The sequence below is a fragment of the Chiroxiphia lanceolata genome, chromosome 10, assembly GCF_009829145.1.
Source record: "Chiroxiphia lanceolata isolate bChiLan1 chromosome 10, bChiLan1.pri, whole genome shotgun sequence".
Lineage (NCBI taxonomy): Eukaryota > Metazoa > Chordata > Aves > Passeriformes > Pipridae > Chiroxiphia > Chiroxiphia lanceolata.
This window is the reverse complement of record NC_045646.1, coordinates 15,831,726-15,857,705: the sequence shown is the minus strand read 5'-3', so window position 1 is coordinate 15,857,705 and position 25,980 is coordinate 15,831,726. Positions and strand designations below refer to the sequence as shown.

Here is a 25,980-nt window from a genome sequence, read left to right as displayed (position 1 = left end):
TTTCAACTTAAATTGTGTCTGTAAAGTTGTGCCATTCTCATTTTATGAGAATTTCATATAATCCTACTAAAAAGAACTCTTGCTTCAAAATCCTGTGCTTTTATTGCTGCAGGCAGACATGGAGAGGGTAGATAGGGCAAGAGGATTATTAAACTGGAGACAGGTAGCTTTCCCATTAATTTCCAAAGACAGCCACAAATATTTCTTGTTCATGTCATATTAACCAAGCTTCTAACACTACTTTTTTCTGCGCTGTCACAATAAACCAACCATGGAGTAAACACTGCTAGGTCTCCATGTCACACCATCCATTTTCTTTTGTGTCCAACTGGAAGCTCTTTCACACAGGAATCATCCTTTCCTTCCGTGTCTAAGCAGGTACAGCAGGATCCTCATTTATGGCTTATTGTCTAGATGCTACAAAAACATATAGGGACTTGTATAAGCACAGTGACTAGAAAATGATGGTCTTGGTTGATACCAAGGCTGCAAGGTCAGAATCTTATAACCTGGGAAGGTTATTGCAGTCAGCTTAAATGACCCAAATTTGACAGGCTATGCAAACTCCAACCCTTCACAAGCTAAATCAACGTGAGTAGCTCTCACCACGAGCATAAGAGCTGTGGAGTGTAATTTACACTCTCTGCCTAAAATTCTCTGACCCAAGAAGGATCTACCTCACCGATTATTGTTATCTGCAAGGGAGTCTACATCCAAGAGAAATAGTTTTATAACCCAGAACTTCTATCTGAAAGTAGCTCAGGAAAAATTACATTTTGCTTTTCAGCTCTCATACCTGGGAATATCTACCATATAAGAAAGCCTAAATCCAAGAGCTTTGTATGTTACATTACATCCTTAAAGACTGCTAAAAATTTAACCAGCTGGAACTCAAAACATGTGACCCTAAATTGAGAAGCTGTTAAATAAAACATGTAGGAACGCACTCAATCCCTTCATTTGGAATTCTGTTGTGGCCATTCTATATTTGGAGCTTAAGTGTCTCAAGAATTACCTCAGGTAAGCCACAAAAAAATCTACAGGGGGGAAAAAGTCAGTGGCTCTAGGAGGAAAAATAAAAACAAAGCCTACTTTTTTAACTAAATATTTCTGCAGCCTACATGAAATGTAGAAGAAACCAAGCAGTTTAAAGCCAATAGTTTACCTAATTAAATTATATCTGTTGTCATTTATCATTGTTTAACTCTTAAGTGGATATCCAGAATGAACAGCCAGCTGAATAAAGGAGACAGAGATAGAGATGAATATTAAAGCATGTTGGGGAATAGAAATCCAAAACTTTTGCTATCACATTAAGTTCTTACATATAAAAACATATATTTCCCCTTTTTGAGAGCTGAAAGTTCCCAAAATAATCCCTCCTTTTACTACTATTTAACTAATATGAGGTAACTACCAAAACTCCAGCCAACATGAGGCAAGGGTGGTGAATATGGTTTGGTTTTTTCCACTATTAGAACATTCAGTTAATTGATCCAGATATATGATCCCACACATGTAGGAGAAATCAAATCCTGATAGTCTGATAGAAGAGGTAACTGAAGAGACACTTTTCCTAATAGAATCTGCTTGCTCCATGAGCAAGAACAAGACAACACTCCATTTAACAGCCTCTGGTCATGATCTTACCAGCTTCAGAAACTTCTCATTAACTTCTCCCCTGTGGTAGAACTTAGTTTTTCAGAAAATAAGGTATGTGACAAGATACTACTTTATTCAATTCCAAAAAAATTAAAATGTGCATACACCTTCTAAAAGAATAAAAAATTAATTGGTTATGACAGCCCATTGCAAGATTTTCAAAAACAATTTCTTCTGAAGATTTTTCTAGTAAACAGTTTCGGGCAATTTCTTCAGTCCTGTCCCATCTTACTTTCTGTAATACCAATACTATGTTGGACTCCTATTCAAACATTCCACATTGTTGGGCACTGCAATGCTGATTAGACTAATTTTCTAAATTAAATTTTCACCAGCCCAATATTATTACATTATTTATAAGTTGTTTGCTGTTTTACAAGCTTTATCCATTAAACCAAATGAGTCTTTTCAGTGACACTTGTTTGAGTTGGGACCAGGACACTATATAACGTTCAACCCAAAAAAAGGTTACAATAAAGGACAATAACATAACTGTTTGACTTTAAAAGTTGTTTTAGCAGTTGTGGAACTACTGGGTGAAAGTAGGGTTAGTTTCTTGTTGGAAGAGTGTGGCTTACACAACAAAACCCTTTGAGAAATATCTTTCTATGTACTTGTTTTTACCTTCTGTCAAGCCCAGATCATCCAGTAAACAAAGGAAGTTAGAAGGTAGCCTTTTTTAATCCTTTATTAAAATTAGCATCCCATCAGTTTCTCCTAGAAATAAAAAAAAAACCAACACTAAAGATTTCTTAAAAAAAATGATAAAAGTTGTTATCCATTTCTTCTTATGAATTCTCCAATAGACCTAAATTTGAATTCTCCCATCAATGTAAACTCGTGTCATCAATAAGATGATGGTAAAATCAAGAAACAAAAAGTTAATCTAATCTTTCTTGTTTGCATCCTGATAATAAAATTATTTCTCTTTTCTCTACAGCATACAATTTTATCTTTTCTCTACAGCATACAATTTTATCTATTCAGTTGCTGCTGCTTTATGCAAAGTAAACGTTCATTGTTTCCTTAAGAGTAAGAAAAAAAAGTATGCCATGAAAATTATCCAGATTTCAGTGCAAAACAATGCTCACTGGTACTAAAATATTAGGTAAGAAACAAAAATCATCTAAAAGGCAGTTTTTGGTCAGACTAAAGTTTGTTTTCAATGTAAGTTCTCAAGTAGAATGGTAAGAAAAAATAGGGAGGTTTCTTTTGTTTCGTTGTGGGTCTTTTTCTTTCCTTTAACTACAAAATAATTAAGGGTAACTTAATTTTACTGAACCAAATACAGGCTAGTCCTGACTTTGATACATTTGGATTCAATTTCTCCATAATGCTGGATTCTCCATTTCTATTCAAATTACAACCCGTAGTTGAAAATTCATTATCTATTGAATCTTATGTGCAGGACCATTACTTTTTAATGAAACCAAAACAAAACACCACAGCAGAAAATGTTCCCTAGCTTCCAAACATACCTTCCTTAAACTTCCATTTTTAATTAAAAATATGATATTAAATTCAGGCCTAATGTAACTTGCAAGATCTAAACCCCCATGTAAATACCTTGCTAAAAAGTTATTAAAAGCATTTGTTACTACCTCATTAACTTCGAGGCATGTCAAACATGTCTATTAAAGAACATTAAAATTTAATCCTGTGCCTATCTATTAAAAAGTAGAAAACAAAGGGAGAAATGAAAGAACAACACATTATTTCTAAAAGCCTGAAGCAATCAAGGCAGTGATAGCCATCCAGAACTGCAAAACAAAACCGAAAAAAATGCAAATTTTGCTACCTCAATAACATTGAGGCATCTTTTACAAGGAAGAGAGTCTATTTTTGAGGGTAGAAAGAGATGAGTAAAATAATACACTTCTGGAATTATTAGAAGTATCATCATTACTATAATATTAAGCAAGGAATGTTTCTTAATATTTTTTATTTTCTATATAACATGGTGCAAGATTTAGAAGTACTATTAAGGTGGATAAGCAAATCCAGAAATAAACTGAGACTAATGAGGAATTACCACTGAACACCATCTTAGATATAGAAGAAACAAAATCTCAAAAATCATTCAAAGTATAAAATACCAGAAGTGACACTACTGTACCACCACACTGGCACTAGAGAAAAGAGACATGAAGGTAAAAGAACACATTTCAGAACTAGAAAACCCTTAAGACTAGGTTTCAAAATCAGAAAATTGGCTTTTCTGTAATTCAGGAAAAAAGAAATCCTGTTTGCTGTTTTTAACATAATCCTATTTCCAATAGATGTAAACCCTTTAGATTTAATTCTTATATATAAACCTGTGCCATGTGAAATGCAATAGAAATTCCATATTGCAATGGAATAAAAATGTGGCACATGCTGCTGCCAATTTCATTTATTTTTTTTTACCACACAAAACTCTACACAACTTCAGGCACAGAAGCCATTAGGCACTGCAGCTTTCAAGCAAAAAGTTTTTACTTAAAACTGTCATAAAACTTTAAAAGATTTCATATTTTTAGAAGTGTCTAGGAAGCACGTGATTGGTTTATTACATCAAAGAACTAGTTCACTGACATCCCTGCATCTGGACAAGACTACACGTTCATGAAAGAAGTGCAAGTCAGAAAAGTTGTTTTCCTGATAATTGGCATTATAATCTGGCATGGTTGATGATTTTCAACAGAAGCTACCACTATTACCTAAAATTGTGCAATTCAGCAAAATACCTCACCCTTCGTGGCGGCACAGAATTGAGATAACGTGACAAGGAGGCTGGACACATAACCTGACAGAAAGTGGGTACTTCATTTCATAAAGGTAAATCTGAATATAAAGTCATAAACAGCTTTTACCCATTTTGAACACAGATGCAGAGACACGTGCAAGTTACTGTTGCAGAAATGAATCGATTAGTTGAGTTTTAGCTGCCAATATAAATTCTTAAACTAACATTTCTTCCTCATCTAACTTGAGTGCTACCACACACTGCAGTAATACCACAGTAAGCAAAGCAAGCCCTTCACACAAGTGAACCTCCCTCTCTTTCCTTTTTCATTCCCCCTTCCTTTCTTTAGTGCAAGAGATCATCAGGTGAATGGAAGGTTGAAATAAACTATCTCTGCTCACAGTCAAGCATATGCCAAAACTTCAATTTGTTGTTGAAATCAGCAGATTCGAGATTAAATGATTAAACATTTGAAATCTCAATCATTCACCCATTTGTAAGAGGAAGGAAATATCTTCTTCTTTCCCTCCATGCAGCAATATCAAAAGGACCTATTGTTACAATTTTTACAATTAAAGAGACTTTGTAAAAACACTTTTTTCCTCCTACTCACAGGCAAGTTAGAAAACCTCCAGGTCTAACTCCATATTTCCCAATTTGACAAAAATTTTTCCATTTTATTTTCACATAAGAGGTGGTAATAAATTTGCTTCGCTAATTTTGCACGTCTCAAACAGATGTAAAATACAAGAAACGTGGCGAGGATATTTCAGAAGATTGGAAAGAAAGGATGCAGATGGCATTGCAACGAGACGAGAATTCGTGCCACAGATGAAAATACTTCCTAGACTGAAACCTTTCGCTAATCACGGAATTCTGACAACCAGTGAGGTATTTTTATCCGCGCTGATTGCCCGGCTCCCCCGGGACAGTGGCTGTGCAGCAGCAGCAGGCCAAGGTCAGAGGACATCACCCACAGTCGCTAAGCAACGAGCAGCACTTCCTGGGATGAAGGACAGCAGGAGCAGGACGGGCAGCAGGAGCAGGACGGGCAGCAGGAGCAGGACGGGCAGCAGGAGCAGGACGGGCACCCACCATGGACATGGAACTGGCAGCACTCTCAGCCCCCATCCTCTTCAGCCAGGGAAATTACTGTGCTGTTGAATCAACTGAGGGCCCGCTGCTCACAGACCTGAGGTAGGACTGGTGCTCCTGCCTTACCCTGGAACTCCAAGGACCACAGCCTGGTTGAATCTTGAATAAAGGTGAGTCTACAGGAAACAGTGGGAGCCATTCAATATTACTGTTCAGAAATTATCTCAGCCCATACCAGAAGGTCTGTGTGCCTTTTGGGAGTAGCTCTTCCTATAGAATTGTTCCACGTTATTATGTCTTCCTATTATATGTTCTCTATGATTAGGTTTTGCTACTTTAAGTTCTTCTCCAGATTTTACAACAAAACTGTACAAACAGACTTCACACTGATAGTGTGAGTTAATTGCTTTGTGTGTGCACTGGTTAATGCACGAATGCTTCGAACAATTAAGACCCAGAGGTGCTGATTAGTTTCCACTGTTTTAGAATCCAAGAAAATCTACTGAAATAAAGCACTGACTCTCAGCTGGACTCATGCAGTTTGAAATCATTTCATTTGTCTTCTGAAGAAAACAAAGCACATACAAGGTGTCCATGATCCTAGGGTTTAATATACAAACAAGGTATCACTTTTATGCTGTTGCACTATCAATATGAAACTCATGGGTTTTCGAGCATATTTTAAGACTGCAAGAACAGTTACTTTATGGATGGCTCTATAACCAGAGCATTTATAAGCAATTCTTCCAAATGATGGATTACAACTGAGAAAGTTTATTTCATTCTTTAAAAAAAAAAAAAAAAATCAACTAAGCATTCAACCATTCAGTTAAGACAGCATCAATAACTTCCCCAAAGAAAATTAGCATAAGACAAGAAATATACAGTGTCCATTATTTATGTGTCCAGTGCAGAAGCATTTCCTTGGAGAAATCAAATTGGTTTTGTCACTTTTTGTCATCGTATGCATCTATGTCCCACAACAAAAAAATACTTTTACTTTCATAATTACATATAGGTGCAAAATAGGAACATGGATAAAGTAATATACTTTTTACAGGAATAAGATGATTCCGAATTCCTAACAATCAGAGATGAATTATGGTTCAAGATAAACTGAACAAAGCTTATCATTCAGTGCTTTTCACTGTAATGCAACAACAATTTTATTCTATACATTGTATAGAATATAAAAAAATAATTTAAATTTTATAAGCCATATAAACAAGTACTTGTAAATAATCAGTTGCCCATATTCAGAATGAAACACGATTTTTTAATGTTAATTCTAAGGAGACAAAGACTTTGAATTAGGACATAGTTCAGCACAATCTCATAGACACTTAATGAAATGCCAGGGTATTTTTGCTAGATAAACACCTAAAAGTCTATCAGGGCACCCGCCTAAAAACTGATATTAATGGACATTTTACTGGTCCAGCCAGCTGGTCAAAGGACTGAACTGACACAGAATGGGAAGTAGGAGATCTTGTTGAAAGATCTGACAGTGACTGGTATATAAATAAAAACACACCAGAACACACCAAAACACACCAATTGCAAAACTTTTACAATTAGGAAACGATGGTTTTTAAAATGTGCTGAATTGTATTTTTAACTTCTATTTTTTATATGCTTTCGTAAAGAAGAGATTACACTCAGTGGCTGATAACTATTAGAATAGATTTTAATTACTAAAGCTGTTACATCAAACCCAAAACCTTTTGTTACCAAGGCCAACCTATTATACCTATACAAATTTCTTTGTCAAAATAGTTACATCTTACATACACATATTTTGGTTCCTAAATTTTGCATATTTTGTTTAAAACTTATGAGGCATTTCTCATCTGTTAATTAATAAACAAATGCTGAGATAAACTTTGTGAACCTATACAGTATCTTTCAAGGCTCATCCAAAATTCCCTTTTCTAAGACACTTCAACAATCCAGACACCTGCCATAAGTTAAACTGTGGAGGAATGGAGATTTGAACAAGATCTACCTTTTCCAGAGGCACTGTGTGTCTGATCTACCAACCATGAAGCTGCTGGAGCTTCCTGCACCAAGCCTGACTTCTTTCAGATGATGCACACGTGACCTGTAAGGAGATTCTGCAGCAGACCAAGTCACAGAAGTCAATGATGGCATGGGAGCCAGAGTGGCAAGAAGAAATGGACATAAATATTAATTTTTACTTCCAAAATTATTTGTAAATAAATAATTATTTATACATAAAGTATTTGTAAAGGAAAAATTTCGTGACTTCAACCAGGTCCAGAAAAGGTGATTTCCTGACATTCAGATATTGACTTGCAATTCGTAGGCATCAGCTGGGAGAAAGCTGGATGTGCATCACACTTTATAGCAGCTGACCTGGCAGCCAGGGAACAATGAGCAGAAAAAGATTTCTGCATCTGGAGGTTACTGTAATTAGTAAAGAGCATTCTGTGAAATCTCCTAAGACACAAAATTAGAACTGGCTCATATTCATATAAATTAAGAGGAATTTCATGTGGATGATTTGATGACTACATTCAGCTTTCAGTTGTTAGCAGATTTTTCAGGGTGGAAAATAAGCAGACTACAGATGGGGAAAACATTGGAGCTGGCTCAGCAGGGTTAATTCTGGCATGATGCTGCATTACTCGTCAGCTGCAGTGCCTCAGCACCACACTCCAGGGACGGGGTAATTGTGCATGGAGCTGGCAGGGAGTCAGGAGCTTTGTTAGCTCCTGATCAGCATTAACCATTCTAAATAAAGCTCAGCTCTATGCAGGCAAATGTAGGTGACTCCACGTGATCCTCCTCAGTACTCTGGAGCTTTTTTCCATGTGGAGTATACTATTGCCCGATAATAGCTAATGGAAAGGGACTACTAGCAGAAGAAAGATTTTGTCCAAAGATGTCCCACCCCAGTTGCAGCCCTTCTGTACAAACTTCCCAAAAACATGAACAAGGAAAGGAGGAGATTAGTAGAAGGAAGCAGACCTTTGTATTGCCACAGGTGTACAAATAAAAACCTGCAATAAAGTAAAAAATAGAATGCGCATTTGGTGTTCTTGTGACTATAGAGGGAAAATGCTTCATTACAATAAGAAAATTTTTAACTGCTACTGAGCATTCCAGAAGGTTATAGTCCACACAAAGGTACACTTCCAGGGACATAGAACCATTCCACAGAAATTAAGGCAAACTAAATAAACAATTCACTAGAATAATACCCTGTGACGTAGTAAAGTGGAAAAAGTAAAAATAAAAGGAGGACCAAACTGACACCTTGGTACAACTAAATGTAGGACCAAAGTTCACAAGATTCCTGGACAATTTACTAAAAAACTTCTAGAATAAATCTGATATGGACTATAATGAAAGTGAACTAGTATCAACAGGTAAAAACCTGCATTATCTATCAGCTCTGAAGAACACCTCTATGAGTTCTAAAAGGTAATCATATTGTTGGATTTGAAATCAAAAGTATGAGTCCATTTTGTTATCTGAGGGTCTATATTTTTCTCATAAGATCAAGAGAGTTCCAAATGAAGTGTGAACATATCTTTTTCCAACATTAGAGAGATAAAGAAACTTTTGATGTTGAAGAAAAATTTGAGGAAATTTCTAGGGGTAGATTATAAGCCAAGTCTTGCAATACCAAGTTTCCAAACTTTTAGATCAAAAAAAGAATGTTAACAGATCAGGCAGGAGACAAGGAAGAACAAACAGTGTCTATTAATTATTTGTAGCCTGAATTATTTCATATGAACAGACCAATAATGTGGTCTTGCAGATATTGATCACTATTGCAGTCTATTGATCCAATCCACAATCAGCTGAATGCAACGGAAACAGTCTTTAATGAGGAATTTAAATGTGTCTGCAAAACAGATTCTTATTTCTTTCTTCCTTCGTTCATCTCGAGTCATATCAAACCTTTTATCTTCACACAGAATCCAACACAGAACTCACCCTATAGCAACACACAGTGAAAGCGTTAAATAAATAAATAAATAGATAAACAGATAAATAAATAAATAAAGATATAAGCCCAAGGGCAGCTGGGACAAACTGTGCTTACCATATCTACACAGCACAGCAAATGACTCAAGGTTTCAGAGCAAGGCCTCTGAGCTGCACTGCTCAAATCAAGACATTTCAGTGTACATGGAGAAATGAGCTTCTTGAAGACTGTCAAGAAGCTTATTGTAGCTTATTGTAGCACTACTATCCACTTGAAAAAACTAAACCACACATGGCACACCCTTTATGGTGCATTTACATATATATATTAATGATGGGAGCCTAGTACAACTCTTGAGCTCATATGCATGATTTTAGATAATTATTTTAAATGTTGCAAGGAAGAAGTTATTGTCACACAGCTTCAACAATAGATTGTTCCAAATCTATTCCAAAAACCATACAAAAATGGAATCTCAGATTTTACTTACACTATCAAGATGCACTGAGTTATCACAAGTATAGAAGAATAAGAAAGTTGTTATTTAATTGAAATAGAGCAATAAGATGAATTGCAACACTAGTCAGAGTTCTTTTGTCATCTGATTTTCCACAAAGCATTTTTACTTTTACAGTAAAATATTGAAAACAAATTTTTTCACAGTGATGCCTCTGTGCTTCATAGGATTTTCAAGTACAACCCCAACTCTCAGCTACCTTGGTAGGAGCCATCTACTTACTCTAGAAATACCTTTCCAGAATAAAACAGAAACAGTAGAACAATTACCAAACTGTAATTACAACTAGAAAAACTCATTGAAGGACTTAGTCCCTCAGAAACTCAATCTGATCAATAAACCCAAAAATTATGGGCAGTGAAGAATTATAAAGACTGACTCCCAACATATCTCACAGAAAGGAATTTTAGAGAAACATCTTTTCTAGAAGAATCCTCTCATTTGATCTGGAATAAGAAGAGATGCAATCCACTCACACTGTCAAGCTGATGTAGATGACTCTGCAATATGACCTCACCAAAAAGGTATGTGACCTCCACGTTAGTTATTGGCCAAAGAGCAAATAAGATCTAAAAAATTAAAGACCTAAATACCGTTCTGAAATAACAATATTACTTAACAGTAATAAGTAAAAGTAATAAGTAAAAGACTGGATTAAGAAGTTGGTCAAAAGCAGGGAAATCTAAATTTGTCAAGTGTTTTGCAGGCCTTAGTAAATTCTTCAGAACTGAAAATTTAGAAAATATTTCTGTTAAGTCACTGCTGAGGTTACTAATGCCGAGTAATAATATTTTACTTATGATAAGTCCATAATTTGTCTAATAGGAGTAAATGAAAACTAACTTAATCACTCTAGTTAGTTCCTTAGCACTCACTATGGAAATGCAAATCAGATTTGCAACAGGAAAAAAAAGAAAAGGAGTATAAATATCATTATTATATTTGAAAAACCATCAGCAATGAAAATTACTAATTTTTCCCTAATTATCTGCTTCTTGTACATTCCGATTCATACCTTGATGCCAAAAATTACCACTTATTATTTCTATTCTGGTGAAATCCTATGCCAGATGTCTAACCATGTCTGCTCCTGTATTATAGAGCAATACTGTTCTAAGATGAAGCAAAATTCAGAAATCCATACAGCTGACTAAATATAATTTGGGTTGCTGTTACCCACACGAACAATGGTATATAACATATAATAGGGTATATATATATAATAGGACGAGAGAAATTCATAATCCTTTCATACCTGTGGGAGGGCTAAAGACACCTGTAACACTATGGAGCATCATTAATGCATTTATTCAGACCTGAAATACAGGCAGGTGCTGAAGAAAAGGCCAACAGTCAAACTCTGAGATATATGATGTGAATTCACCTAGCTGAGACAGAGAAAATTCAAACCAACTCTCCTTTCACTTGTACCCAAAGAACTGTCAGTACTGAAATGAAAAACCCACAATGCCATTGAAATGCAAGTCAAGCAAGAAAAGAAGCTATCAGACGTTTTCAGCATCTAAATCCTCTTTGTCTAAGAAGAATATAAAAACTGTTTTGGAAAGCTAACTTTATGTATGTGACTCAGAGTTAAAAGACAACAACAGAAGCTACAGAAATTACATTCCTGCAACTACACTGCAAAAAAATCTTAGGCATTGAACAGATGCCTAAGCATCAAACGAGCTGGGAATCGAACAGATGTTATTCTGATAAAGGTAGAGGAAAACCAGGAAAATATACATAGAAATTATTTCAAATAGATTCCCTTCTAATGGTCGTTTGATGTATGTAGTTACTAATCTAGCTCATATCCTCAAAGTCATTCCAAACACTGTGAAGGTCAAAGGCAAGGGCAGCTTTGTGGTTCAGGAACAGCAGTGCTGGAGATGTGGATGTCAGAGCAGGACTCCAGTCCAGTTCTTCCTTCCCAAACCAGCAAACACAGCAGTGCACATTTCCCTTGTTCAGAGCATATTTTGTACATTAAATGAAAGCTTCTATAACTATAAAATTCCACAGCACAGACACAAGTGCTCTGTGATTAAACCAGAATACACTGATTTCCTCATTCTATTACGAATATCTACAGCAAATATTTCAGCTTATCTGTTATACAAACTTAACATTCAATCCCTAAAGTTTAACTTCCATCCTTTTTTTCCTGATGCTGCTTTTATTTCATGTCTTAAGTAAAGAAGTGCAAACACAACGTGATATTCCATATTCGTCTTCATCCCACTTACTTCACGAGGTTTAAGGGACTATAAATGACTTATTCTACTCATTCCACAATTCAGTCACTGCAACCAAATTAGTTTCTGCTCATTCCTACATTAGCTTTGGTTTCCTCTGGGTTTGACATGATTGCCTTTAGAATGAAAGCAAATTCTTCTGAAATGAGGGATACAAGTTTCATCAGCTTAACCTGATCAGCAATCAACCAAAGACATTTACAATTCCCTTGAAAAACAGAGAATCTCACCTGTGGTATTCTAAAAAGACAGAAAAATAAACCATGCAGATCAACAATTGATACTCAAAAAGTTTTATCTCCAAAATTAGATTAGATAATGGCAAAGTTCACATCTAAATCAATACATTGTTAAACACTCAGGAACTTTTCCCACTAGAGACCACAACTGGTAGAATCCTCCGATTGAACACAGGAGTTATCAGAAAATGACAGTTCATTGACTAAAATGAGTTTTGTACTGGCACCTCTGATGAGAGGAGGCCAAATCACAGGTGTGTTTCTGATGGAAGCGCTCTCTCCCTACAGCAGCACTAGTGCTCTGCCCCAAGATCACGGAACGCTGCACCTTGAAGCCCTGAGCTGCAGTCCCACTCAAAGTCAGAGAAGAGAATTTCAAAGCTGTAAGAACACCAGGGTAACTCAAAACTTTCGAGACCTCTCAGCTCAGAACCAACCTTCTTACTGTCAAGAAGTTTGGAAGAGCTTCTACCAGGCAGCAGCTCTCAGAGCTCAACAGCTGCTTGCAGCAAAGGCCCCACCTCCAAGTGGGGTATACTTTCACATCGTGGGCAAGGAGCTTAAAAAAACCTGAAAATACAGAATAAACCTGGATGCAAGCATATTTCGGGAAAGAAAAATGTCCTCAGAACTAGAAATCCCAAGCTGGAAGATGCTGCAGTACTGATTACAAAGTGAAAAGCATATACATCATGCAGAAAGCAACGAAGACACTACCCTTGTGTTTGCTGTGTGTCACTGGATAAGGTTTGCTTACACAGCTGTCCTTCCAGAGTACCCCTCAACTGATTGTCTCATATAAACATAAAATATGGTTCTATCACTCACTAATATGTTACATTAACAGAAAATCCTGCATGTTCCTAAATCAAATGCAGAGAAGTTTGGGGCCAATACCCTGGTTTGTTACTGCTAGCAGGACTTGATAATCAGAGGGCAAATCTGTAACTGATAAATCTACCATGCTGTTCTTAAGCAGGCCTTTGTGAAAAGTCAGAATTACTGTAACTATTAATCCTTCCTTTCCCACTCACCTGCAGAAAGAGTTAAAACTGGATGTTGCAGGGGAAGCTGTTTAATTGGGGAGAAGGGTGTTTTGGAAGCAAGTGGCACAGCTGACTTTGCTCCTCCATTCTTTCACCTTAGAGATTTTCTTGGCTACATTTCAAGAAACCAAAGCTCAAATTACTGAAATAACTAGTTCCAAATTTATATTTATTATTTTTATAGACAAAGAAATAACTATGAGTTTACTTCACCTTTAAGAGGTATCACAGTGGAGTCATAAGCAGCCTTCCAAAGATGCTCCACATTTTAGCATGCTCTGTACAAACCAGGTCCCCACACACCCTCAGAAAGATCATCAAGAACTTCTAAAACATCCACCCAGTACCTTTCCACTACTTTTAAGAGGAAATAGTCAGACAAATTTTAACATTAGAGTCTATTACAGTTATGTAAATTAAGTCAACCTGTCCTTCCTTCAATTAAACATGTTAATTTCCCAGGGGACTCAGCACCGTTTTTTTCGGTTGTCACATATGCCATCAGCACACAGGACACTGGAGCCTTAAAAAGAATTAATCAAGTAGCTGATCTCACAGCCCTTCCCTGTGTCAGTAAACCTCGTGTAACCCAACTCACTGAAATTCAAAGACATTCTCAAATGTGAAAGTTTCTCAGATCCCTACACACAAGAACACAACCTTGGTGTTACGTAGTGACAATAAATGCCAGAAAACAACCCTCTTGCCAGCAGACAGCAGAATTAGGAATCTCAACACAAAAGGCATTTAGCTCATAAATTATTAAACTTTTCCATAGCCTTCTTCCTTCTGTTATATGTTCAGTTTGCCTGAAAACTGCTGAATTTGCCTGCATATTGGATGACAACAGAAATACAAGTATATAGTCAATCACAAGTTATTAATAGACTGCTAGGTGTGTATGAAACCTAAGAAATTTGGTTTGGCTTGCCATTACAGAGATTCATTCATTAGTTTGATTTTGATAAAAGGTATTTAACAATTTGCCTGTTTCTTCAGCAGAGGAAACCATACATCTGATAAACCTTTAAAACAAATATACAAATAAAATTTGTATTAATTTTTAGAGATTTGCAAATTTAAAGCACAAATCTTTAGGGCTGAATAAGAAACATAAGAGTTGTCATGTAGTTCATGGTGATAGTGTCTATTCTTATTGACAAACACAGCTAACAAATACCTCAAAAGGAGATCACATCAACTTACTGAGTTTGAAAAAATTACAAAAAAATTGTTTATATATTTTCCTTAGCCACATTATTTAATTAACAGCCGATGCCCAACAGAATTTAACTGTCTCACTCATATTTATTTTTTAAAGCACTGTCTTTGTCACAAGATTACCTTCAGACTCTTCTTGTTTGTCTCTGTATTAAAGTGAAAAAGTAGTCCACCCCAGGTTATTCAAATCTTCTCATATCTACTAATCTGCTAATCTTTCTCTGGGTGATATCAATTTCTGTCCTCTCTATCTTGGAACTAAAGTTACCTGAACTTAACTTCAGGGGACCAAGTATTCATTCATTGAAGGGAACAGCCTTCTACAACAGTTTCTGTTCTCTCATGACATTATCTGCACATCTTAAAATTGCATGTTGAGCACTCAGGCTCAGTGAGGAGTATACCACATACCCCCACTAAAACATATGGGTCTTCCAGAGAATCAGAGTTTATTTAGAATATGCATGGTTGACTGAAGCTATTCCTTCTCTTGCACATTTGTCAACAACAAGCTTCAGCTTTATTAGATCCGGTACAAAGGACCAGATAAGGGCAACCCAGACTGAAGAAGAAGTTTGTTGTAAAGAAAAGGAATCATATCTTGTTACTTTTTTTTGCATCTATTGTTCCTACAGCTACCCAAAAGTCTTCTCAGGCTGGCAATACAGTTGCTGTTGTAACTAATACATGAGGTACAGCAAAGTTCTCAAAATCATTAACATTCAGTGACCTTATCTCAGTATAACAATCCTACTTTCACAGTCAAATTGAATCCTCTTCTTACCTCATTCAAGAGCACCTTGTTCACAAACACCTTTGCTACAGAAGTCTTTGAAATACTGATCATTGATCTATTGCCCTGCTTCCAGTGAGAAAGAACATTATGAAACTAAATTAATCTGTAAACTGCTAGCCTGAATATTTGCCAGAGACAGAAATAGCCCAAACGGTTAATTTTTTTTTTTTTTTTAAACAAGAAGGCTTTTTTTCTTTACAATTTAAATATATCCTGATAGGCCACTGATGTGTAATTTAGAATCTGGTATTTCAATATTATGCTTCCTTATAAAGTGCTTCTCACTCAGCATTCTTAGAGCCTTCATATATATTCACAAATTAACCTTTTGAAAACCCAGGATTAACTGAATTTACCGAGAAGAGACATAAGTAAGAAGGTGATGAGTTTTTGCCCAGTGTGACTCAGCAAGACAGTGAGAATTCCAAGCACCAAACCCTGATATTCTTATTCCTACTCACAATATATCACTTCCAGACCCTTCTATAGAATTTACAACTATTTTTTCAGGTTTACAGCAGAATATAATACTAAAAATACAGTACAATTGTTACACTTGCTACAGCTTGTATAACTGTAAAACAAACTCAGGTGAACTTGAAAAATAATATAGGACAGTGACATGTACTGCTGAACTCAAACAGGTTACATATGCAGCGCTCAAATCAGCTTTTGAATGCCAGAGTGCTTCTTTGTTAGAGCTTACACTCAGCCAATAGAACAAATTAAGTAGTTTTCTTATCAAGTAAACATTACTTGATAAATGTTTATCTTGATGTGCATTTCCCTTGTTACAAAATTTTTGGAAAACTGCACTTACAATTTATGTTGTGTGGAAAACAAATTAATTGGAACACAAATGTGATGCAAAATATCACAAGGGCTTGATATTTAGCAAGAACGGAGTGAGATATGAGAGCATCAAAAAAACAACCCCAAAACCAAAAAACCACCAGCCTGTGCTTATGGTAAAGTGGACACTGTTTTCAGCAGACCCATATCTGCCTTTTAAAATGGAATTTTAACTCATGATCTTTCAAGATTCCTGGACTCATTACCCCATGATCATGCAAAATCCTGCCAAATGCCACTTCTGAAGTTATTGATCTAAAACAAGACCTTCTCTGAAGGGCAATATGTACAGGATTTTAGGAGAGCCCTCAAAAGAAGGGGAGCAAATCTACCTCCTGTAATACCGAGTCAAGTCATACAACTCCACTTGTGTGGAGTTTTGGGAATTTGCTCCACTAAATACAATTTCCAGAGCTACATAATATATGAATTACAATATCAAGTCAGGTATTTCAAAGGAAAGTAAAACAATGATGGTTTTTAAGCAGATACTGTTGCAAAGGGATTCTCTTAGATCAAAGAACATAAACTGCAATAAAATCCGACACATGAAAAGTTGAACCACCTTAGCATAGCATATCTCCCACTATTATTCAGTTACTTTACACCTGATCCAGCTCTTTGCAGCCTTTAATCACAAAAAAATTATTAACAACCAACACTTGACATTTTCATTTATATGATGGAATTCTTCAGGACCAAATAGTTTGCCCTATGTAATGACCTGACTAGCATTTAAAAATAACTATTTTGAACAGATTTTAGCAGGATCATTTCAGGACATTGGAAAAGAAAATACAAAGGGTTGGTGTGTACATGGTACCCAAATAATAACCTCTGGTCCAACCCCTGCTCAGGTCAAGGCTATTGCTAGGCCAAGGCACCAGGAGTTTTGGCTACTCAAACCAAGAATCTCCAAGGATGGAGGTCTTACAACTCTTCTAAATGTCTACCTCAGTGTTTGACCACCATAATTGTGAGGAATTTTTTTCCTTAGATTTAGCTGGAACTTCCCCTACTATAGCATGTGTGTCACCTCTCATCCTTTCACTGAGTGTGTCCGAGAAAAGTCTTGCTCCATCTTCTCTATGACCACCCATGGGGTAGCTGAGAGTGGCACTTAGACCCCCCTTAGCCTCCTCTTCTCCAAGAAAAACAAACTGAGCTCCCCCAGCCCCTTCTCACACACAGTATATTCATCAGAGCAAATATTTAAATTCTGCACCGTGAAAGCATTGCACGAGTGAGCAGAGTTAGTCAGCAGGAAATGACGTGGTACCTCAGAACTGAGGCTCATCTACATCCAAATTAAAGAAGAAAACTGCAGGGCATCTGCTAAATGTGCATGTTGCTGTTATTAAAGGTGAAAGAGCAAAGAGTGGCTGCATCACAAAACACTTGCATCACAATAGCCACATAATCTAAGTATATACCCTTCATTAATGAGTACAGAATGAAAAAAAAAGCATTTTAAATAGACTAGAGAATTCATTAGGAGAATTCATTCAGAAGCAACGTCAGCATTTAATAGAAAACAGGATCATGTGAGGAATTAATCAGGATACTGACATGAAGGTGATTTAGCAGTTAGATTAAAGGATGTCCTTTTACACAGCACTGTCCAGTGCAACCTGAAATAACCTGGCCAATGAAATTTGTACCACTTCCCCTGAAGGATTAGACCAGTGAGTCAAGAAACAACAATCCTTCTTCATGGACCTGTTTGCTAACTCTGGATTTCTGCATTCAGCATTAAAGACCACATTATCAGAAATCTACTGAGAACAGAAATAAATTCAAGGAAAAAGAAACACAAACCCAACACAGGATAAAAAAAATAAAAGCAAGGGTCACAGAGCAAAAAAGCTGAAATCACTACAGTATAGTCTATAAACATTCAAATACTATAATCAAACATGAGAATAAATTCACCTGGCCTTCAAAAGTACAAAAAAAAAAAGGAGAGAATGAAGAAAAACATAATCAGGTAGAAATTCAGGAGGATAAATCAAGAATAATTTTAAAAATATAAAAATAATTCTAAAAACAAAATTTAATATACAACCTACTGTCTGGTTTTTGTAATACCAGTTCCTTCACTGACTTTTTTAAACTCAGGTTACACCCTTCTAAAATTCCATTTTAAATAAGTTGTCCACAATTACATCTAAAAAATATTTTTTGTTCTAGGTGTGGAAATACAGACATTAGAATCAACACAACAAATTCTCCCCAAAACCAAAGAGATCTCTTTGCCACTAAAAGAATTGTTTGAACACTGACTCAAAACCACTATTGCATCAGTGGTACCAGCTCAGAAGTGAAACATCCAGTCATCACTAATCAGACTGGAGAGAAGAGAACTGCTGCAAAGTCAGAATTCTGGTTAAGTATGCGTGGACACTACTTGTTTCCTAGTTCTGACTACTGACAGTACCTACAAAATAACTGAAAGCATACTAAAAAGCAGCAAAGTAAAAGAATTAGGAGAAATTATCAGCCAACAGTAAGAAGAACAAAATTTAAAATTAAAGAAAAAAAACCAAAATAGAAAAGGAACTAAAACAAAGCATCTATGACAGTACTTTAAAATACATTAATAATTTAATATTTCTTCATGTGATAGCCTTTTAATGAAATTAGCACTAGCATGGGATCAAATAAACATCATGCAATTCAATGCAATTAGCTGAGTTCAGTTTCTGTATTTTAAGCCAATTACCAAGTCGATCATGAAATTTTTCATTTCCCAATTAGTTACTTTGTATCTTACGTCTCTAAAATGATCTCATAAGCCACAAATACAGATTAATTTTTACATAAAACTTTCCTGATAAAGAAAAACAGTTTTATTGGATTACATACATGTCATTAGAAATAACAGAGTAGTCATTACACTAGTCACTAGAAATAAAGGTTAAAGATTGTTTTTAAAAGTAAAATATAGATAAAAATTTAGGGATTATGAAGTTAATGTAACTTTAATATCTGTTACTCAGTTCATTTCAGTTTATTTCATCAAATTCTCTCAGTGTAAAGCTGAGAATTGGCCAACTTCAAATTCATGAAGAAAAGCAGTTGAATTCAGTATAATTTTTGTACAATTTTATTGGGAATACATGTGATTTCTTTGCTCAGACCAACGTTTAAAACACTTCAACACAGTAATCCTACTTTTTCTTTACAGACACTGAAAGTATGGTAAAGGGAAGTGGGAAAAAATTCACAACCATGAACAAAAATGGCGGTAAACCAGACCAATGTGAAACCAAAATCCATAACAAAACACGGCCGAAGTTTGCAAAGCAAAGTATATTCAAACCATAAATAATGTGAGATATACACACATGCATAATTCATGGCATGGATGTACTAAAAGGACCTATAATTTCTATTGTTAAATAAATAATGAGTTACTAAAGCAGTTTTCAGATGAAATCATGGACTTGGCTTGTCTAAGTTAAATACATCACTTGGTGACAGGAAAGCTCTGGACTTTTAGAAGTATCTCAGTCGTATGTGATCTGTTTTATTCTTTTCCCATGCCAGCACCAGCATACAGAGATGCATCAAAGCCAGTTATGGTAGAATCTTCAGGAGTAAAATTTATGTGCAATCTCCAAGTTTGTCTCGCAGCAATCCTTCTGCATTATCAGCTTCACCATGCCCAGTTGACTCATGGGCACATTCAGAACATTTTGTCTTCATTCTAACATCTCAACACATCTGAACAGAATTACTGAAATCTTGCCCTCAATACAGGAAGTAACATGAAAGTATTTTTGTCTTTTTAGAGAAGCAGGATTCCCAAATAAATCCAGCTCCATCACAAATTGCAAAAACTCAAACATATTTTCCATTATCTGAGAGTTTAAGCATAATAATTTCTGTTCTTTTTTCACCCCTCTTTGCATTCTCCTCTACAAGTCCAACTATTCAGTAACAACTTCAGTATTAAGACAAAAACCTCTGTCTAGTTATATCCCAGTGATCCCCTAATTAAGTCAATAGTTTTCTCATAACTCTTAGGAATACATGAAAAAATCCTTATAGTTACTTTTAAATCCTTATGATTATTTATTGTCATTGAATCAGAAAACATGATTGTTTATGCCTTTCTTTGTAAGAGTTTAAGCCATTAAGTATCTGTTAAGGTCTTAGATATCTGAATGACAGAGCAACCCAAGAAATAAAGTATTTGTATAATATTTATTTATTCCCTATTTTGACAAAATGAACAAAACCTCAAAAATATATATTGTGTTCATATTATGCCTTTAAAAAACCCTGCCTGGTCCCTACTTAAAGTTACATTTCAAAACTATATTAACTTCATAACTACCAGGTATCCATACTTCAGCTGCTGACTCGAAAGCTTGAAGTGGTATTCATTTGTTTATCGGTATTCCTTGCAAGGGTCATTACTTGGTATTTTATAAAGAGGAAACAAAAGGTATAACACCGTAAGACTCCTCTTATTAGTTAACAAAAAGCATAACTGCTATGAACATATTGCCTCTCTTTTATTAGAAAAAACAATTAAACTCAGTTCCCCAGACATAACACTTCACAGGAGGTGTGATGGCACAAGTGTTACATTTTACTAGGTCTTCAAAAGGGTCATTAATCTTTCAGTCATGGATCTCACAACAAGCAGAAGCAAACACACAGCGCTCTCTTTCTCTCTTTGCAGCAATAGAAACATAGTAAACTCTTAAGACAAGATCTAAAATTAGCCAAAGAGAAATCTATTTAATCCACTTTCATCTCTCCGATTTTACAGAATCTTATTAGTGTAAATATTTTCACTTTCATTGTTACATTGAATCAGCTGAGGTGTTTCAAGGCAAGCACAGAACTCTGTGCTCCTACTTTACAATGACTTTCAGACTCACCTACACATTAAGTCTTCAGTAAACGTATTATCCCTTTCATCTATTCAGCAGTATAATTCAGATACTACGTGACCCAAGAACAATAAAATAAAGCCTAAAAAGCAGACTGAAATTACTTGAAATCATTTGCTTCTCTGTCAGATCCACTTACAAGCGAGAGCACTGACAAAGCAATGGTCGCCAATCCATTCAGGCTTTTGTACGCTGCTCTCACAGAAAGTAACCCAGCATATACATATGCAGGAAACAAACCTGGGTCCCTGCACCTGCTTTTCCTTATCGGGAGAGAGGGAAGATTAAGTTTTTGTGAATTTCTGAGCATGACAACAAAGATTGTCATCTTTAATGCTAGAGAAAAAAAAAAAATCACAATTTCACGTGACAATAATTACATTCAGCTATGTTATCACATTAAATCCCAATATGACCAAGAGCATTAGAAAGATACTGCTTTTTGCCTCTGTGTATTTTACACCATTATCCCTACTCTGAGCATTCCGACCTCTCAAAATTCAAAATAAATCCAAAAGGCACCCGAAACGTGGGAGCGAGCATTCCTAGCCTGTGAAAATGACCCCTGGAGACACAATTTAAGGATTAGCATTCAATGCAGTACAGCATTCGCTTCCAAGGACCATCCCTTTCACCTTACAGTAAGTCAGTGCTGAATAAACTGCGAGGACTGACTGTAGTACTGACATTAACCTGGGAGGCACCGGCTGGGCTCAGCCCCATCCTCTCTTAGCCTGGCCGAGCCCCTCGCACGCCGCCGCTCCCTGCCATGCCCGGGGGAGCGGCTCCAGGCTCGGGAGCGCAACCCACGGCACGGCTCCCAGCCCGCAGGGCCGGCAGCCCCTCAGGGAACTCGGGGAGCGCCGGGGCCACCAGGAACGGCACCGGCGGCGGCATCGGGGGGGGCGCGACAGCGCCCGCCAGGGACCGGGACCGGCGGGGCGGCGAACGCGGACGGGAAGGGGCACGGCGGGTGCGGAGCGGGGCAGGGCGGGCAGAGCCACCCGCGGACGGGGCAGGGGCGAGGCGGGAAGGGACATTCGCTGTGTCCCCGCGCAGCGCGGGGACACCCAAGGGCAGGGACGGGCACAAGGACGCGCGGCGGGTGGGCGGCGCCGGGGCGCGCCCCTTACCTGGCAGGAGTCGCCGGTGACCCCCGGGGGGCAGGTGCAGCTGTAGCCGGGCGAGGGCTGGGGCAGGATGAGCTGTAGGCGGCGCGGCGGCGGCAGCGGCGAGCAGGTGCCGTTGTTGCGGCAGGGCTGGCTCAGGCAGGGGTCCCGGCCCGGGGGCGCGGCGCTGGCCGGCGCGGGGAGGCAGGCGCGGCGCTGGGCCAGGGTGAGCAGCAGCAGCAGGACGAGCGGGGCGGCTCGGGGCATGGCGGTGGGGCGCGCGGGTGCGGGCGCCGCTCCGCTGCGGGCGCCGGCGGGAGGGAAGGAAGGAGGGATGGAAGGAGGGATGCAGGAGGCAGCGGCCGCCCGGCTGCTCCCGGCCCGCGTTCCCCGGGAAACGCGCGGGCGGGGCCGGGCCGGGCCGGGGCGGGGCGGAGCCGCCTGCAGCGCCACCCGCGGCCGCCAGGGGGCGCTCGGCCGGCCGCCCTCAACGGGGCCCGGCGGGGACGGGGCCGGGGTGAGCACCGGACCCATCGCCCCCCGGCTGCTCATGGGCACGGGCACCGGCGCCGCGCCCCCGGCACGCCGGGTTCGAACGGGAGCAGCGCACTCATGAGCTGCCCGCGTTAATGAACCGCCCGTTCCCGTCACGGGTGCGAGTGAGGGTGCAGAGGCTCCCAGAGGGATCGAGCGCTGCCCTGGCTGAGACTGAGCCTGGGAAAGACACTCCTGCGTCAGGACAACTCACCATTTCCTGCTTATTTACTGTTTCACGAGTGTAATCCGCTGAGAATTACTTTAAAGTTCTATTGAGACCAAAGGAGGGGCAGATGAAAAGCGGAAACATTAATCCTATCATTTCTCATACTGCAGAGAAGCTGTGTGGTTTCTCAGTTGAGAAATTTTAAAATCGATTTATATTTTGCTAGTCTTCTGGGCATTTTTAATCACTCATATTAGAACTAAGATACAGGGTCCGTAAATCAGTTAGTGGGCAGCAGGAAGATACCCCCCCATTCTCCAGCCTTCTCTTCATTTGCTTCTATTCATTTGTAAATTTGTCATCATTATCGCAGGGTACAGGAGGATTGCTGGCTACAATTTTCGTAAACCTTCACACCTCACCTAGGGCCAGAAGCTCTCACGAGCAGAAATAACTGATGACGCTGATTGAACTGAATATTCTTCAGGGTCTGCAGCAGCCTGGCCACGATACTCTGTCCCTGCATCCTCCATCCTCCATTCCCCCGGCCCCGTTCCCGGCAGCTGCCGCTGCTCCTCCAACCCCCCCAGCCCCGTTCCCGGGAGCTGTGGCTGCCCCTCCATCCCCCCAGCCCCGTTCGGTGCCGCTCCGGCTCCCTCTGCTGCCGCCGCGCCGGCTGCGGCCCGAGCGCTGCAGTGACCGCCTCCGAACCGACCCCATTTACATCTGACATGATTTGTTCTTCCTAAATCCACAGAGGCTGCTACTTGTCTCCTTGTTATCTTTCAAGTGCTCTGAAATAACTTGTATATATCCCAGGCTGCTGCGACGTTAAAGCAGCAGGGCTGTAACTCTCTCTGTTCTCCTTCTCAATAACAATGTTTGTCCCTTTCCCGGCTCCTCAGACTTCACCCATAGACACAGGGTGTCAAAGATAGTTGTTCATAACAAGCTTTGGCCAGTTCTCTAAACATCTTACAGAACAAATCATCAGAACCAGATAATCTGAAAAAAACATTCTATTCTCTGACCCAACCCATCTTTCTTCCTGTTCAAGCTCTTCTGGCTGATGCTGATTGTGTTGATCAGCTGAGCAACCTTCATAACAAAGAGGAGGCCTGAACAGATGGTTATGCAGTGACCCTGCTTTCCAGTTGTTCTTGTACCCCCAGAGGCTTTGATAATTCTGACCTGAAGCTGAAGCTTTTTAGTAGTAAGATATCTTAGGTAAGTATAGGAAAAGATGGTTTCAAGACTGACAGCCAGACCAGACAATGAATTCTCTGAGTGTTTGCAGAAAAGAACAACTTTAAAAATAAGCTGGGTCAACCAACACAGCCAACAGAACAGGTCATAACACAGTGCTCTGGGTCAGATTGTACGTACCTATATCACAGTTTCCTTAGCATTTTACAGAATAAGTAAGCAATGTTTGCATTATAATTGCCATTTTCATAGGGAAATATTTAACCTTAAAACAGAAAATATTATGCTTACCTAATTAGCTAGTGATTTTTTGAAATGCTGTTCCTTTTTATGCATATTAATATTCCAATATGCATAGTTTAAATACTTTTATAGTCAGCTTTCCATAAACAAATTACTAATCTTAGTATTCAATAAGGATTCAAGCTGTCTGCCTAATTTACACTTGCTAGGATTTGAATTGTATTACCAGTCTAATAGCTTATTAGTGTGGTTTAGATAAGCTACATTACAGCTTAACTATTTATTTGGATGGGGAAGTACTCATCCTCCAGTGGCTTGAAGGAGATTTTGAAGAGATTTTTTTAATCTGTTCTGATTAAATATTTAGTGAGGAACAAAAATCTCTCTGATTTCCTAAGAGAAAGTTATATGCTTTAAATATCTCCCATAACAACAATGATGTTTTCAAATATTGATGAATTCCTTTAAAACCATTAACTATTACTTACATTTTTCCTTATTACCATAGGAGTTACTTTAGATGACAAAGTTATCATGTTGAGCTTTTTCTGAACAGTGTCTGGACTGCGATTCTTTTCTGTTTCTTGTTTTGGGTTAGGCTGAAATCACATCTCTGTGCTATTGGTTTGCAGAGTACAGAACTGACATTTTCCTCATCTCTCCCTCGGCTTGTGCCTGCTATACAGCATCTCAGGAGTTAAAGTTTCAAACTACCACAAGGACTGGGATTTTAGAGTCATTTGAGAAATTTCAGAAGGGTCCCATTCATGCAATTGAAGTCAAATTTCCAAAAATGCCCATTATCTTCCCAATCCCATATTGAATAGCAGCCAAAATTAAAGCTAAATCCCTTTGAAAATCATTGCTGGAATCACAGAAACTATTACTGTTTGTTTAACATTGTGTTTCATACAGCTTAAGATGCATTTACTTAAAATGTTTGCTACATGTATTTAACTTCCTTTTTCCAAGCACATAGAGTTTGCTGGAATAGAAACTATTTAATGTAACTAGTGGAATGACCCACACCTCCATTTATCCAAATATTGGAGTATGTATTTAATCATGTAAGTAGCCCACAAAATTCAGGAGAGTACACACCTTGGAAGGAACATGCTCAGGTGTTTCACACTGGAACTTATTTTGTCTGACTTTCGTGGGTTTGTGAGGGCAGTTTTTGGCTACAGGAGAAAGTTCAAGGGTCTGAACAAGGACAAAAATTTTAAAAAGCACATAACTCACTGTTGTAGGTGGGTAAAGGGGAAGTGTTGCATTATTTTCATGTGTACCTGAATAATTGCTATTTTTCTTTTATCTCAGCAAAGACTGACACACACCCCGCTCCCTGACAATGAGCAGGAATTCATCTGCTTTCTCTCCAGCTCTTGCACTTACATTTGTTTTACCTTGCTCCCCTTTATTAACTGTTTGAAACTTACACGT

General features: G+C 38.2%; 1 protein-coding gene across 1 annotated transcript in view; it reads right to left on the bottom strand.

Moving 5' to 3' along the window:
- The window catches only part of DNER (delta/notch like EGF repeat containing), a 119,190-nt gene extending 96,505 nt beyond the window's left edge, over nucleotides 1-22,685 (bottom strand). Inside the window, exon 1 of the mRNA XM_032697369.1 lies at nucleotides 22,410-22,685. Coding sequence (XP_032553260.1) covers nucleotides 22,410-22,652 — 243 coding nt within the window. The 5' untranslated portion in view covers nucleotides 22,653-22,685. The remainder of the gene's footprint in view (nucleotides 1-22,409) is intronic.
- Nucleotides 22,686-25,980: the final 3,295 nt, after the last annotated feature.